General features: G+C 45.6%; 1 protein-coding gene across 5 annotated transcripts in view; it reads left to right on the top strand.

Moving 5' to 3' along the window:
- Window positions 1-16,377, top strand: part of LOC109905236 (tensin-1) — a 346,409-nt gene that overhangs the window by 310,009 nt on the left and 20,023 nt on the right. For 3 of the 5 annotated variants that reach the window (XM_031801022.1, XM_031801030.1, XM_031801036.1), the window contains 8 exons: window positions 550-2,178; window positions 4,852-4,923; window positions 9,033-9,226; window positions 9,360-9,498; window positions 12,109-12,210; window positions 13,448-13,625; window positions 13,855-15,245; window positions 16,303-16,377. The exon at window positions 16,303-16,377 is cut by the window's right edge and continues 12 nt beyond it. In XM_031801022.1, the coding sequence (XP_031656882.1) occupies window positions 550-2,178; window positions 4,852-4,923; window positions 9,033-9,226; window positions 9,360-9,498; window positions 12,109-12,210; window positions 13,448-13,625; window positions 13,855-15,245; window positions 16,303-16,377 (3,780 nt within the window). The remainder of the gene's footprint in view (window positions 1-549; window positions 2,179-4,851; window positions 4,924-9,032; window positions 9,227-9,359; window positions 9,499-12,108; window positions 12,211-13,447; window positions 13,626-13,854; window positions 15,246-16,302) is intronic. The other 2 variants (XM_031801026.1, XM_031801028.1) reach the window with 2 other exon arrangements.

The following is a 16,377-nucleotide window of genomic DNA, read 5'->3' as shown; positions in this document are numbered from 1 at the left end:
CTGTTCTGCTAGTCACATTCTGATAAAGGTATCCACATCCCTGGGTTGATTCTCTTTTCAGTTCACTGCAGCTAGCGACTGGAACGAGCTGCAGAAAACACTCAAACCGGACAGTTTTATCTCTATATTCAATGATTCAATCATGGACACTCTTTCTGACAGTTGTGGCTGCTTGTCTCTACCATCTTGCCCTTTGTGCTGTTGTCTGTACCCAATAATATTTGTACCATGTTTGTTCTGCTACCATGTTGTTATCATGTGCTGTGTTGTCATGTTTTGCTGGCATGCTATGTTATTGTCTTAGGTCTCTCTTTATGTAGTGTTGTCGTGTCTCTCTTGCCGTGATGTGTGTTTTGTCCTATATTTGTATTTTTATTCCCAGCCCCCGTCCCCGCAGGAGGCCAGGCCATCATTGTAAATAAGAATTTGTTCTCAATTGACTTGCCAAGTTAAATAAAGGTTACATATGTTTTTTAATAAAAGATACTGTGCAGTCTTCTCCATCTCTTTGTAACCACCATCTCCCTCTCCATGTCTTTTTCTCCCCAGACGTCATACACACACAGGGCCCTCTGGACGGCAGCCCCTATGCTAAAGTCCGCAAGAAGGAGTCCATCGAGGATGCGGTCACTGCCAACGACCTCCTGCCCACCGCCACCGAACACGTCCTACCCACGGTTGACCACGCCCTGTCGGTGAGCAGCGACTCAGGCAACTCCACCACCTCCATCAAGACTGACCGCACTGATGAGCCAGCCCCAGCAGCAGCAACCCCACCTGTGAGCCAGCCGCCAGCGGCCCAGGAAGAGGCCCCAGTCTCAGGCACGGTCCCGGCCGTCCAGCACATCAGTCCCCAGGAGAAGCAGGAGCTGGAGCAGCTGCTCAGTGGCCTGGAGGGCCCCATGCATTGCCAGGGCAACATGTCCTCTCAGTCGGGCGGAGGGATAGGGATAGGACTAGGGGGAGGGGGAATACTACACCTGGTGCCCGCCCAAGTTCATGTGAATGGCCACAACAGCAGCATGGACAGAGAAACAGATATTCTGGATGATGAGGTGGAACTGCCCACCAGCCAGGAAGGTAACAGCATGGATAGCTTGGGCACTCTGTCATCCCTGGAAGGGAGAGCCACGCCAGCAGACCTCTACTACCAGGCTGAGACGGTTATCAACGGGCATGACAAGGTTCCCTATCTAGAGAGGAGCATCCCAGACAGGCCCCCGGAAAACATTGTCATCAATGTCGCAATAGGCTCACATGATGTGGCTGACCAGGTTCCCGTCACCTTAGTGCGAAGCCTCTGCTCAGCTCAGGATGGGACAGGTGAGTCAGTTCCCCCGGCAAGCGATTACATTATCAGCCAGAATGGAAACCTGTATTGCTCACAGTCATTCGGTGCAGACCAGAATCCCCTCCCTCGAGCGCCAGCACGCAACACCAGCAGTCGTAACGCCGTCCAACGTGGGCTCAATGTGTGGCAGCAATATGGCGTCCCAGAAGAGCCGGTGATGGACGGGGTGTATTTTGGCTCTCCTCCACCCTCCATGCCTCTACAGAGCCACCACAGCATGCCCCACTTCCCCCATCAGCAGACTGCCTCACAGCAGGAGATTGAGCAGTCCATTGAGGCGCTCAACCTGCTGATGCTGGACCTGGACCCCGGCCGCCTGTTGGGGCAAGTGCCGAAGCCCCAGAGTGCCCCGGGAGATAACAAGGAGGTGGTGACCACACAACCATCCTTTTCCCAGTCCCTGGCCAGGCCCTCCTACCAGGCTGACTCAGCTATCTCAGGAAGCCCTGCACCCAGCCTAGCTCAGGTCATGCTGAGGTCCTCCCCTTTCCCGCCGTCCACGTCTCCAGAGCCCTCTGCCATCCAGAGACCAACAGTCATCTACCACCCTGGTCCCTCTGTAGCCCCCATCCCTGGCTTCCCCACTGAACCTTCCAGCCAAGGAGCAGCCAGAACCAGCTCTCCCACCCAGGTCCCCAGTAGCGTGGGCCAGCTGCAGCTGAAACCCATCAACGTGTACCCCCCCAGCATCGTGTACCCGTCCCTGTCCTCGGAGCTCCGGGAGCCCCAACAGAGCCCCAGTGCCACGTTCTCATCACTCAATCCCAGAGATGCAGAGCCTGATGAAGTGTTCAACGTGGAGGGCCTAGTAGCCCAGCGTGTGTCCGGTAAGACTGCAGAACTCATGTGTTGTCATTGGCATATACAGTAGGTGTGATTTCATAAACAAAGGAAACAGGGAGGTGATATTCAAGTCGAGGACACATTAGGTGTGATTTCATAAACAAAGGAAACAGGGAGGTGATATTCAAGTCGAGGACACCGTAGGTGTGATTTCATAAACAAAGGAAACAGGGAGTTGATATTCAAGTCGAGGACACATTAGGTGTGATTTCATAAACAAAGGAAACAGGAAGTGATATCAAAGTCGAGGACACCGTAGGTGTGATTTCATAAACAAAGGAAACAGGGAGGTGATATTCAAGTCGAGGACACATTAGGTGTGATTTCATAAACAAAGGAAACAGGAAGTCATATTCAAGTCGAGGACACCGTAGGTGTGATTTCATAAACAAAGGAAACAGGAAGTGATATTCAAGTCGAGGACACATTAGGGTATTAAAAGAGAGAAACAAAAAACGTTCATGAATATGTATGAGACGCTAACAGAGAACATGGTAATAGTTTTCTCCTGAAACTGAGCATTTATGACACATTCTTTCCTTTACAGTTTTTTATTTTATTTTATTTTTTTACCTCACAAAGCGATGAACAGAAAACATCTCCCGATACAACATGTATCTGGAAAAACCCCAGAGTACCCCTCAGAATATCCAATGGGAGGTCAGCTTGACAGCTTGATGCACCGGCGTTGGTATTGATATAAGCCCCGTGAGGTCACAATGAAGCCATTGTGACCTCACAATGCTACGGCTCTTAATAAGCCTCACTGAAATAGTTTTTAATAGTGATGCAGAACTATGCCAACAAACACAAGGGTAAACTGTCAATGACATTATGAAACCATTTGAATGTATTCTGCCTGGGTGGCCAACCCTTTTCCAGGAGAACAACCCATGTACCTTACATACATGGCAGTTGTGCCGCTTGACAAGCTTTCCAAAGTGCATATTTCAGCTAATCGCATCTCATGACAGTCTGCGTTAGCAGTGAGCTCATCAGTCATCGCACATGCTCACAGGATGAGCTCTCGCCAACGGAGCAAGTTCGCTGGCTTAACCAAACACAGTTCTGCAGTGTGGAAACCTGCCATAAAGCCAACAGAGACTAGTGATATGGAAATGTATTGCTAAGCTGTGAAGGGACAGCTCTGATTCAACTGTAAGACAGGGACTGTTACAATAATGGAGTAGAATAGAAAGCATTAATGCATCTTCTTGATTCTGAAATGATGAGTTTCGGTGAAATAGCATTATGGCCGGACAGTGATAATGCTTTTATACACAATAAGCACCATTATGACCGGACAGTGATAATGCTTTTATACACAATAAGCACCATTATGGCCGGACAGTGATAATGCTTTTATACACAAAATCAAATCAAATCAAATTTTATTTGTCACATACACATGGTTAGCAGATGTTAATGCGAGTGTAGCGAAATGCTTGTGCTTCTAGTTCCGACAATGCAGTAATAACCAACGAGTAATCTAACTAACAATTCCAAAACTACTGTCTTATACACAGTGTAAGGGGATAAAGAATATGTACATAAGGATATATGAATGAGTGATGGTACAGAGCAGCATAGGCAAGATACAGTAGATGGTATCGAGTACAGTATATACATATGAGATGAGTATGTAAACAAGGTGGCATAGTTAAAGTGGCTAGTGATACATGTATTACATAAAGATGCAGTAGGCACCATTATGACCGGACAGTGATAATGCTTTTATACACAATAAGCACCATTATGACTGGACAGTGATAATGCTTTTATACACAATAAACACCATTATATCCAGACGTGTTTTTTTTTACACCACTATGGCCGGACAGTGATATAAATATCTTATTTATTTAACCAGGCAAGTCAGTTAAGAACACATTCTTATTTACAGCGATGACCTACTGGGGAACAGTGGGTTAACTGCCTTGTTTAGGGGCAGAATGACAGATTTTTACCTTGTCAGCTCAGTCCAACGCTGTAACCACTAGGCTACCTGCCACCCCACTATCTGGCCCATATGGCCAAACAGAGATTGTACTATGGTGGTTTTATACACAAACCTAATAAAACTTTATTTATAGGGCATTCACAACACACATTACTGTAAAATAACAAACTATAGGAGAGAATATTGCTCTCTAGTATTACTGACATATTCACTGATATTCACTGGTCATGTCATGATATTCACTGATCATGTCATGATAGTCACTGGTCATGTCATGATAGTCACTGGTCATGTCATGATAGTCACTGATCATGCCATGATAGTCACTGGTCATGTCATGATAGTCACTGATCATGTCATGATAGTCACTGGTCATGTCATGATAGTCACTGGTCATGTCATGATAGTCACTGATCATGTCATAATAGTCAATGATTATGTCAGTAATTTCTCTCATAGATGTTTGAGATTTCTGTCATATTGTGAGCGATTATGATTGTAATTATGTACGTTTTTTTAAACTAGCAAATAACTTTTCGTTTATTTTTCCTTTCTGTGAACCATCTCTTCATCTCTCTACCTCTCCCTCATTCTCTCTCTTCCTCATCATCTTCATCCTCCTCATTCTCCCTCATCTTCATCATCTTCCTCCTCCTCATTCTTCTGCCGACTCCAATTATACCCCTGCTCTAACCAGAGTACTCGGCCCGAATGCAACGCCGACTCACGTCTCCTCAGTCTGAGCACCGTCACTCCCTCTCCCTCTCTGGTTCGTTCCCTTCCTCCTCTCCTCCCCTGTTTTACCCTGCCACTGACTCCTCTTCCAAATGAACCTTGCTGACTGTTTTTCCATGGCACTGCCTGCTAGTTTGCTGTTTGCATTTGTTGCTTCCTGTTATATCCCTTTCTTTCTGTCTCTGCCTCACTCTCTTTTTCTCCTCATTATCTTTCTTTCTCTCTCGCTCACTGTCTCTCTCTGTCTTGTCTCTCTCTGTCTCTCTTGCTCTGTTTCTCTCTCTCTATCTCTTGCTATGTCAATGTTATCTAATGTCCAGTTTTCCAATACACCGTCCTTCATCTCTGTTTGATGGAGGAAGCAGTCTGATGTTTATTTCTCAAGGTTAAGGCATCGACCCAACACAAAAAAAGTATTTGGGTAATATTTAAGTTTTAGAAGGACGAAATGAGGAAGCACAAAGGTGTCTCTGTGGAGACTCGCAGCAGAGCGCATGTCACAACATACCTCCAGGGAACAATACTCAAGGCCAGGGAACACTGGCCTCTTTCAAGGCTGCTCTTTCCATCTTCTGTTTTTAACATTTCCATCACAAGCAAAGGGCACTAAATCTATGGGGACGGCTGCTTTAGACTCCCTTTTGAAAACATTGTGAAGGTCTTATCTGGTAGAATAGGATGCACAGTTATTTTCTCTCAGGAGCCTGGAGTGGTCTACAGAGTACTGTACTGTACTCCACAAAGTCAGAGTAGCCCTGGGAGTCCAAGGACTGTAATGAATGACCACATCCATTCTATTTACACTGAGTATACAAAACATTAAGAACACCTACTCTTTCCATGAGGTAGACTGACCAGGTGAATCCAGGGAAAAGCTATGATCCTTTATTGATGTCACTTGTTAAATCCACTTCAATCAGTGTAGATGAAGGGGAGGAGACAGGTTAGAGAAGGATTTTTAAGCCTTGAGACAATTGATACATGGATTGTGTATGTGTGTCATTCAGAGGGTGAATGGGTAAAACAAAATATGTAAGTGCCTTTGTACCAAGAACTGCAAAGCTGCTGGGTTTCTCATGCTCAACAGTTTCCTGTGTGTATCAAGAATGATCCACCACCCGAAGGGCATCCAGCCAACTTGACACAACTGTGGGATGCATTGGAGTTGACATGGGCCAGCATCCCTGTGGAATGCTTTCGACACCTTGTTGAGAGCCTACCCTGACAAATTGAGGCTGTCAGACCTGGTCTACAGGAAGACAACACTTTGTTTGGGTATTTGGATACATACAGTACATATATATGCTTGCAATCTATTCAATACATTACTTTGAAGGGAACTCCCCTTAATTTTACCCCAGATTAGCCTTCGTCACCATAACATAGTCCCTCACAGGAGCATATTCACAGCGCGGTGTAGGGAGATGAGTGCTAGCCCTGTCTTCATAAAATACTTTATCCCATTTCCTATGCATTGGATCCATTTTATTCAATGCAATATCTGTGTTTATATGGTTGAGAAACGAGGGGGAGGGGGAGAAGACAATTCCCCAAATATATCCCGGGAATCTCCGCTGTAACAGCTGGAAGCTATTAGCCATCGCCAGGGCAACGGCACAGTGTTTGACAGGCTCCGCTGTGCATACTGGGTCCATCTGTTTTCCGTGATTCCAGGCCTGTTTGGGAGGGGGGGTTACCAGCTACACACTATTCATGCATTAGTGCTTGTGATGATTATAACAATGCCCCTCCTCGATCCACAAATCAAAATCTGAGCCCAGCCTGGACATGTGACACTACTTAAGCCGCACTATTGGAGGAAAATCAAGAGTAAATAAATGGGCATATGAATGGCATGTGTGCAGGTTTTGCCGTTTTAGGCCTACTCTTAGATCCTACTCTTAGATCCTACTCTTAGATCTTGTCACGGTACTGTGTAGGTATGCAGAAAATTGGGTTCTGACAAAATACAATTTAGCCTTGTTCACACTGCACGCCTTAATGCTCAAATCAGTTTTGTTTTTCAAATCCGTTTTGGAATACTGACTGTCCAAACTACAAGTTACAAGTGACCAAATAGGATTTGCGTGTCTTCAGACGACAGTCATTTGGTGACATGGCAACGCTACTTGTTATAGTACTAACTGGTGTGTGTGCAGTGATGTAGGCTGGTTGGTGGTGGTGCTCATGCTTCCTATCAGTCAGAAGTTATGTAGCAAGTTATAAGGTGACAACAATACCTGTCATGGACGTTTCCCAGTTGCTTTGAATGTTCAAAATCATAGTGTAAGAACACTTTTAAAGACTCAAAAGGATAAGATTACAAACAAATTAGTGAATGTGCTAAAAAGCTAAACAGTGACCTAGCTAGCTAGTTGACTGCTGTGGCTAGCCAAAAATGACTAATTTGGAAAGTTGGATGAAAAACTAACGTAAGTTACTACATGCTCTTGACAAACTGTCAACAGAGTAGCTAGCAAGCGAAAATATATGCCAAATAACAGTCTAAAAACCACTTGAGGGCAAATTCATCAGATTTGACTCAAGTCGGATGGCCATTAATCAGATTTGTGTCTGTTTTTTTTCACAAAGGTGATTTGAAATGTGGCTAGTAATATATGTGCTTTTTGGCTGTTCATACTGCAGCAAAAAGAACAGATTTGAATCGGATCGGCACAAAAGGCTGTAGTTATACTAGATTTCTGTTGATGTGTATACAGTGTTGTGCGTTAGACAGACAGGATGTTAGTTGGCCTCTTAGAAGACTGCCATCCTTTGATACCACCTCCAAAACCCCTGTGTAGTTTTTTTTACATGCGGTTTAAGGTTGTGGAATATGGAGATGTCTCCTCAGAGTCATGAATATGACTTGGAGTACCCAAACACATAAGGAATGTTTGACTCTTGTATGACCAAAGAGGCCAGATCTATTCTGACAGTAACTATAACCATCTTAGTTTCCCACAGCTGCAGGCTAACGCTATCGCTAACTTTTCCCCTGTGGATATATCGGCTGGTTTATCCAGCCAGAGGCTGAGCTAGGGCTCGTAAATATTTTTCACGGTTTCCATAACAGTCGACTCTCTCACTAGGGTGTGTTTGCATGCTTTTCCATCTTCGGGACGTTATGTCAGAACTTCAGGCCAGAAGAATCCCTGAATCAGACAGATAGTTTGTTTGCAGACAGTCAGTGCTAGCTACAGAGTATATTGCATTATACCTGAACATCAAAGCAATGGAGGTGTTTATGCGCAATTTTCAGTGACTCTCAAAGAGAATATTTACTTTAAACTTGAAGAACCCAGGGAAACATTTAACATATGTTTAGGAAAAGCTGGATTTGACACCAAACATACAATAGGTAGAATCTTTACATTAACCTAACGTCTATGGTTACGAATGAACAAAAACAAGTTCCCTCTAAATGTTCCCTCCAAAAACCTTCCCTCCACATATTGTGCCTGTTTCGATTTTTCCTTTTTCCTTTCCTAAACTGCACATATCTGTGCAAAGCCGGCTGTTCACTTCCCATAGTCACTACCTGTTTTCAGCAAAACCACCTAAAGTACCTCACCCGGCCATGCAGTAACTAACACATTAGGATAACGCTCTTACACAAATCCTGTTTGTTTTACATTGGCAGCTCTCTCTCCTTCCCTCCAAACCTGCCCATTGAAATCAGCTTACTGGACCCTTTGAGGTTCATCCAAAACATTAGCAACCGCCACAGAGCATTACCCAGATAACAACAATTACAAATGTAGACTGTTTCACTGATGTACCAGCAAGTTCCTGATAATCTTGTGGCTTTCAAGGAGAACATTGATCCTCACTGTTCCCAACTGAACAACCCCAGAGCTCTTATAAACAGTGCCTGATTGTAGTGAGAAAGTTCTGATCCGAGTATTCAACATCAAGTAGCATTTTGAAAGGCTTTGCCGTTTCTAACAGGTTACTGTTAGGTTACTTTTGCCTATTATGTCGTTCCTGTGGATAAATGGCTGTTCGAAACATTGCCGGTTTGCAGTGAAGAGTTGCATGATAATGATGTTTGTTTGTAAAACACACTTTTTTTTTTACAAACCACTTGTGTGCAATGTGAGCGATTTGTGATCAAATGTGACCTCTGAATGATCTTGGCAGGTGTCCAGTCTTGTGGGACGTCATTGGACGAGGCATCGGCCCCGCCCCATCACCGCACCACTAGTGAGAGACAATGCATCAACGGCCACGACGAAAGTTCTTCCTACCAACCCCCGGTCCGCTCCCCTATTCGTTGCGTCTCACCGGAGTTCGTCAACACCATAGCGCTGAATCCCGGGGGGCGTCCCAAGGAGGTAGAATGCTCCCGCTCCTATGCCTAACCTTCTCAAGTGTGTCTCACATTATGATAATAAAGATGTGATGGCCATAATGAAAACTAATATATGTGTGTTTCTCTGCGTGTCTCCGTGTTTTCCCTCCCTCCAGAGACACATCCACAGCTACAGAGAGGCCTTTGAGGAGTTGGATGGAGGCCAAATCAGCCCCACGCCCACTGTTGGTGGTGAGGTGTTCCCCCATACCCCTGCCTTCCCCGTCTCGCCGCAAACCCCTTACTTCAACCTGTGTAAGTCTCCCCTCTGGCTGGCTCAGTGCGCTGTGGAACTCAGGGCTTTTACCATAGAGAATATTTCATGATGTTCAGCGTTTACCTTGGTGTGAACATCTAAAGAAATGTCTTACAGAAGGAAGTAGCATTACATTTGACCTATATGACGAAAAACATTGAAAGTCTAACTGTATAGGCTATTATAAGACATCATGAGAATGACATGTTACGTTCAGGTATGTACAGGTCCACAGTGTAGAAACTATACAACTGATATGATGATCAATAACTTCAGGGTGGAATTAGTCTAGCTTTATCTGGTCGGTTTTAATTATTCAATGATAACATTTTTCCTCTTCATCTCAAAAAAGAATAGGCTGCATCTTCCATTCAACCCTGTTTAGATGTAGGGCTAGTTAACTACATTTCCCACATGACCAAATTCATTTCAAACCCATTCAGACAGATTTGAGTAGGTGGTGAAGGTGGTGAAGTCCTAATAAGGCCACATTGTTTGCCATTGCCTCAGCTCATAGAAAAGCCCGAGTCACCCTGTCAGACTGAATCCCACTTCTCTCCTGCCTTCCAGGCAGTAATTCATTGTGATGGGAAATGTGCTGCCATCCACAGATCAACATGTCCTGGGACTCCACAAGTCTTCTGATGCATTTAGTAGACACCTCTTCCATGTGAAAGATAGGCGCTGTCTAATTTCTTGATTTTATTCAGTGCTTGACTTTTCATGTTAAGGCATTTAACTAAATTTTTTTTTACCTTTATTTAACTAGGCAAGTCAGTTAAAAGCAAATTCTTATTTACAAGGATAGCCTAGGAACAATGGGTTAACTGCCTTGTTCAGAGGCAGAACGACAGATGTTTACCTTGTCAGCTCAGGGATTTGATCTAACAACCTTTCAGTTACTGGCTCAACGCTCTAACCACTAGGCTACCTGCCGCCCCGAGCTGGATCTACACACAAACAATAGCGTGAGTTGTGGCTTCATCTTGGCATTAGACTACTTTTGAGGTCAGGAAACGTTTGACTGTGGTGATTTATGGAGTGAACTATCCCTTTAAATACCATGTCAGTGAGCATCTCTAACAGTTACCTCATCTGCCCCTGGGCAAGGCCCTAAAAATGCCCTCAAAGGTGTGACTCCCATGAAGATTTATGATTTATTTACTCTTTCAATGTAAGAAGATTCAAGTCAAGTATGTTTCCACTTAAATGCATCTACTAGTAGTATGCTTTAACTCAAGTATACATCCCACATTCAATATTATTAGGGGTATGGAAAGCTGATGTTGGGACCAGTGTTTAGGGCTACCCTGATCCCCCCCCCCCCCCCCCACCAACCAATACCCATTTGCCCAACATGACCCATCAAAAAGTAGGGAATTTAGGTTGTCATACAGAACAAAGAATTGATTGGGATTATTTGGTAAGTGGAGGATGACGCACGTCCCGAGTCTCACTGTTGATGGTGTCGGCTAAGTTGGTCGAGGCTAAGTGACCCCAGCTCTCCCCTTCTGCCTATCATACCATCCTGCACCACTTTACTCAGCATGCCACTGAAGAGCAGTACCTCTTAAGAGATAGGAGCCCCTTCTAGACTTGAGGTCTACACCACATTAAGGAAACATACACTTATTCATTAATGGTCATTCTCACACACACACACACACGCACACACTTACGCACACACACACACACACACACACACACACACACACACACACACACACACACACACACACACACACACACACACACACACACACACACACACACACACACACACACACACACACTGCATGTCAGTGAGTCACTGTTGTTGTTTTCTTTGTATCCGTGTTGTCACGCTTCAGTGCTTTGCTCTGCATTTGTGTGCATGGCGCACCTCTGCTCATGTCCTGCTATGTGTGTTGTGACAGTGTCACTCAGAGGCTTTTCACACTGTGATAGGTCACCTGCATGGCCCTCCCATAGAGCATGAGGCATGGGCACACCCCTCACACCTCTAGCAGTGTCCATCATGATATTACACATGTTGTTGTGTGTCACCGTGTCACATTTTGTTGTTGTGATGTCTTGACAGCTCAGCACCTGTACGCACCATTATGAAAACACACACATTGGCTTTCCCGGGCCTGGACTAAAAATATATTTCAAACAGTGTTCTCCATTGAGCTTTTTATTCCAGGACTATGGTTATTCTGGGTCCGTGAGACCAGTCCTTTATGTTTCTATTCAAGAGGCATCTGATGAGCTCATAGAACACGTGCAGCAATGAGCAACCTGTCTTGGAATTCAGGATTCTAACAGTTGAATGAATGTAGGCTTCGTACCTTACATAGAAACAAACCAGCAAACACACACACACACACACACACACACACACACACACACACACACACACACACACACACACACACACACACACACACACACACACACACACACACACAGAGGTACAACATGAAAAAAAGCGCAGGTGTTTACTGTCAAGACTGTTGTAGTGAAGCATGCTAAATGCTAAGTAATGCTAAGTAATGCTAAGTCATGCTAAATGCTAAGTAATGCTAAGTTATGTTGCTAAAGTGTTATGCTCCTTTTTTTTCTCCTAGGCCAAGCTCGTTCCCCTCCAGGTCTGATGAAGACCCCTCTCTCTGCCTTGGGCCTCAAACCCCACAACCCAGCTGAGATCCACCTCAACCAGAGTGGATCAGGTGAATTAGCATAACTTATTCTATTATCATAGCAGTGCTCCATTCATGGGCTGGAAGAGCCTGTTAGAATAGCATCATGCACCCTCTGTAGCACATTAGCATGGCATTGTGTTACTTACATAGCATAGTGCTAAAATATAAGCATTTGTTAGCATAGTGCTACACCCTTGAGGCCTCACCAATGTCAGCATAGCAACCTATCTTTCATTTGAGATACTAGTAACATAAGTAGGAACATGGTCATTGAGCATGTCTACTGTTTACCCGTTAAACTATAACTATAGCCCCTTCACTGTATAAATCACCTCTTCATTTTGGTTTTACAAGCCCTCTTTCTTGGTCAGCTCACCAGTAAATTGAACATTGTTTATGTCTCATATGTGGTTATATTGGGGTTGATTTTAGTGACCTAGGAATGTGTATAAAATCTTGATTTATGGCCCATCTTCATAGGGGTTGCATGTTAATCCAGTCTTCAAAGCTACACTTCCTTTTGAATCCCATATTTGCACAGCCGATAGGCTAAATGTGAGAGAGACCCAATAAATATAATTTTAATAAATGATCATGTGCTCTTTTTCAACCTCTCTTCTTGGCCTTTATGTAGTGTTTGCTTCTAGTAGAGGCAGGAGCAATAAGATCTTCTTATTGGATGAGGGTTCTAGGAGAGATGTTTGACTTGGCTCATGAGATGTGGGACCCCTCTGCTTTGTTGTTCCTTCTATGCTGACTGTTTCCAACATTTGAGTAATTTAGCAGATGCTGATATCCAGAGCGACTTACAAAAACAATCAGGGATAAATGCCTTGCTCAAGGGCACAGACAGATATTTAACCTAGTCGGCTCGGAGATTTGAACTGGCCCAATGCTCCTAACCGCTAGGCCAACTGTTTCACACACACACACACACACACACACACACACACACACACACACACACACACACACACACACACACACACACACACACACACACACACACACACACACACACACTGTTTTCCCCAAAGTACAGGATGACTTGATTTCAAAGCAACTCTATAATAATGATTTCAGTAGGTGAAGAAAACAAAGAATGTTTGAAATGTAAAAGATAAATGATCATGGTAGCATGTTTACAAGGACAGTGTCACTGTTTAGGGGGCAAGTGCAGCATTCCTGTGAAGCCAGCATTATCTTCGCAACAGTATACACTGTAATGAAATCAGCCTTAATGGCCAACTATGTAACTCTTCAGAGCCGTTGAGCTACGTGGAGTCAGTGGCCAGATCCGCTGTGGCCGGCGGGGGACCAGCAGGACCCCCCGTGACCCTCACCCCCCCAGGATGGACCTTGGATAGGCAGACGACCCCTGACCCCTCCCCAACCCTCAACCCCCTATTGTCTAGCTGCAGCCCCATCCACAGATCAGAGGGGTGAGTACGAAAAGAGACAACATTAAGTCATACTGTAGATTAAATGACATGAAACATACACTGGTTCCAGTACATGATATTGATAAGGAGCCAGTGTTCCTGAAATATACTACATGTTTACAGATAGCAAGGGACCATAGATGTTATTACCGCATGTATTTAATTCTACTGTAGGCATCTTTCTAAACGCTGTGTTTCATGCATGTCTCCCCACCCCTCGCTCCATCAGAGAACACCCGTTGGCTGACAGCAGTGCGATCATCCCTTCGCAAGCGTCCATTGACTCCAGCTTACGCTCCTTTCCTTCCGAGGGCACGTATCCCATCCACTCCCCCACCCCTATCCCCATTGCCACTCCCACCCCATACCTCCAGGCCCTGGGCTCCCCATCTCCCTTCCTTCAAGCCCTGGGAACCCCCACCTCCTCCTACCTGAGCTCCACCTACCCCACCCTGTCTTACCTGTGTTCCCCCACCACCACACCCTCCTGGGAACTGGGTCACAGTGGCCTTATGGGGAGCTGTGTCTCCCCGGACCCCAGCCCCCCCCCGCTCCAGCCAGAGGCATCTTCCCGAGAAAGCCTTGTGGCCATCCTCCCCTCGTTAAGATCAAGAAGTCTCCACACACTGCATCGTGACCCCAACACCTCATCTAGCATCCCCTCCCTCCAACATCGGCAACAGCCCACCAATCAGTGCAGCCCTGTCATGGGCCACCAGCCCTCTCCGGCCAATGGCTTTGTGGAGTTTGGGATCACTGGGATGGTAATGACAGGAAGTCCCGTGTTGGGCCGCCACCACTATAACCCATGTGTGTCCCAGGGGACACAGTCTAGCCCAGTGCTGAGCCAACAACCGTCCCTGATGCAGGCCTCCCAGGACAGCCCCATGCTCAGTTGCCAGCCCTCCCTCACCTACAGCCAACCCATCCAGTCCAGTATCCAGAGTAGTCCGGTGCTGAGCCGACATCCATCCCTCACCTACAGCCAACCCATCCAGTCCAGTATCCAGAGTAGTCCGGTTCTGGGCCGACATCCATCCCTCACCTACAGCCAACCCAACCAGTCCAGTATCCAGAGTAGTCCGGTTCTGGGCCTACATCCATCCCTCACCTACAGCCAACCCATCCAGTCCAGTATCCAGAGTAGTCCTGTGCTGAGCCGACATCCATCCCTCATTCACCAGCAGGGCAATGGTAGTAGTCCGGTGCTGGGCCGACACCCGTCCCTCGGCCAGATGTCACAATGCAGTCCAAGTCTGGACCGACACCCAATGCTGCATAGTAGCGGCTACACCACCCCGGACGAAAGGCAGGGCACCCTGTCCCGTCAGAGCTGCTCCTCTGGGTACAACCCGCCCTCCACGCCCTCCTTCCCCGTCTCCCACGTGGGCTATCTGGACGAGGGGATGATGATGGGGGTACGGCAGGGCAGTCCGGCCCCACAGGCTCAGCCCCAGCTACCGGAGAAGAGGCGAATGTCCATTGGGGAGAGGCCCAACGGGGGGCTCTCGTACGGGACACTGAATGGGAAAGTGTCCTCCCCCATGTCGAGTGGAGGCAGCACGCTCAGCACTAGCTACTTTCATACACTGCCAGACTTCTCCAAGCTTAACATGACTGGTAAGACCAGATTGAAAACCCTCTTAAAACGTAGCTACCGACGTAGCAAAGAGCATCCCCAACTAGCACAGACATCCCTAGCAAAACAGGAAGTTAAGATCAGTTTATTTTCAAGGACAAGATGTTTTTTTAAGTGGGTAATTAACATGAAACTAAGCTGATTTTACCATCTCATAAACAATATTTTTGGGGGGTAACTTTTGATATGTGTTTAGCCACAATTGAGGTTTTTCTACAAATAAGATGTTTGTGAAAATTGTTACCCATTGCATTCCTGAAGTATAATTACACTAGTACCTAACTGCAATGTAAATCCATCTGTTTTCCTACTCTAGTTTTTCAGTGAAACCAGATGAAGTGATTAGTTCTAGTAAAGTATAGTGAGGTAACGTGAATGCGGTCATACTCCAATGGTTTTAGCCGAGCAGGAGCTCAGTTGGACTTACTTCTCTCTGTAAACACATTGCAGACCAGATGAGGGAATGAATGCACTCCAAGGCAGCCCAGCCAGGCCCAGATGCTAGTCTGAGATAGAACTGGCATCTGGCCCAGAGCCTTGGTTGGCGGCCATTTCTGCGTCCGCAGTGGTTTCACAGCTCCATTCTGTGTCATACTGAGTATACTGACAGCAACTACTTATATGGTCGCAGATATAGATACTGGCTTGTTTGCGAGAGTTGGCTCTAGGAGGTAACTCACTAATAGCGCAGATTGACTAATCTCTACACAATAAGGAGCTGATTTCAGTTGATTTATAGATTATCTTTGACGGTTCTTGGTCAGGATGACCCTTGTGAAGCATCACTGCTGCTCTCTTGGTCCAGGTCTCTCTTGAAAAATAGATGCGTATCTCAACCAGACTAACCTGGTGAAATAAATGTTAAATAAATAAAAAACAGAGACCCAAGACTTGATTCAATGTAATGTGACATGCAGCATTCACGCAGTATCGTTCGTATAAACATACCCTTTTAAATATGGCCTAATCAAAGGGTTACTGTGGAAATGCCAGGTAAGTCGACATGGTTTCAACACAACTTCTAATTTCTTGTCCTAGACGGGAGTCCAGAGACCAGGCTGAATGTAAAGTTTGTTCAGGATACGTCCAAGTTCTGGTACAAGCCTGATATCT

Source organism: Oncorhynchus kisutch, linkage group LG2 (genome assembly GCF_002021735.2).
Source record: "Oncorhynchus kisutch isolate 150728-3 linkage group LG2, Okis_V2, whole genome shotgun sequence".
NCBI lineage: Eukaryota > Metazoa > Chordata > Actinopteri > Salmoniformes > Salmonidae > Oncorhynchus > Oncorhynchus kisutch.
Note: the sequence above shows the minus strand (reverse complement) of the source record. Positions and strands in the feature narration are given on the sequence as shown.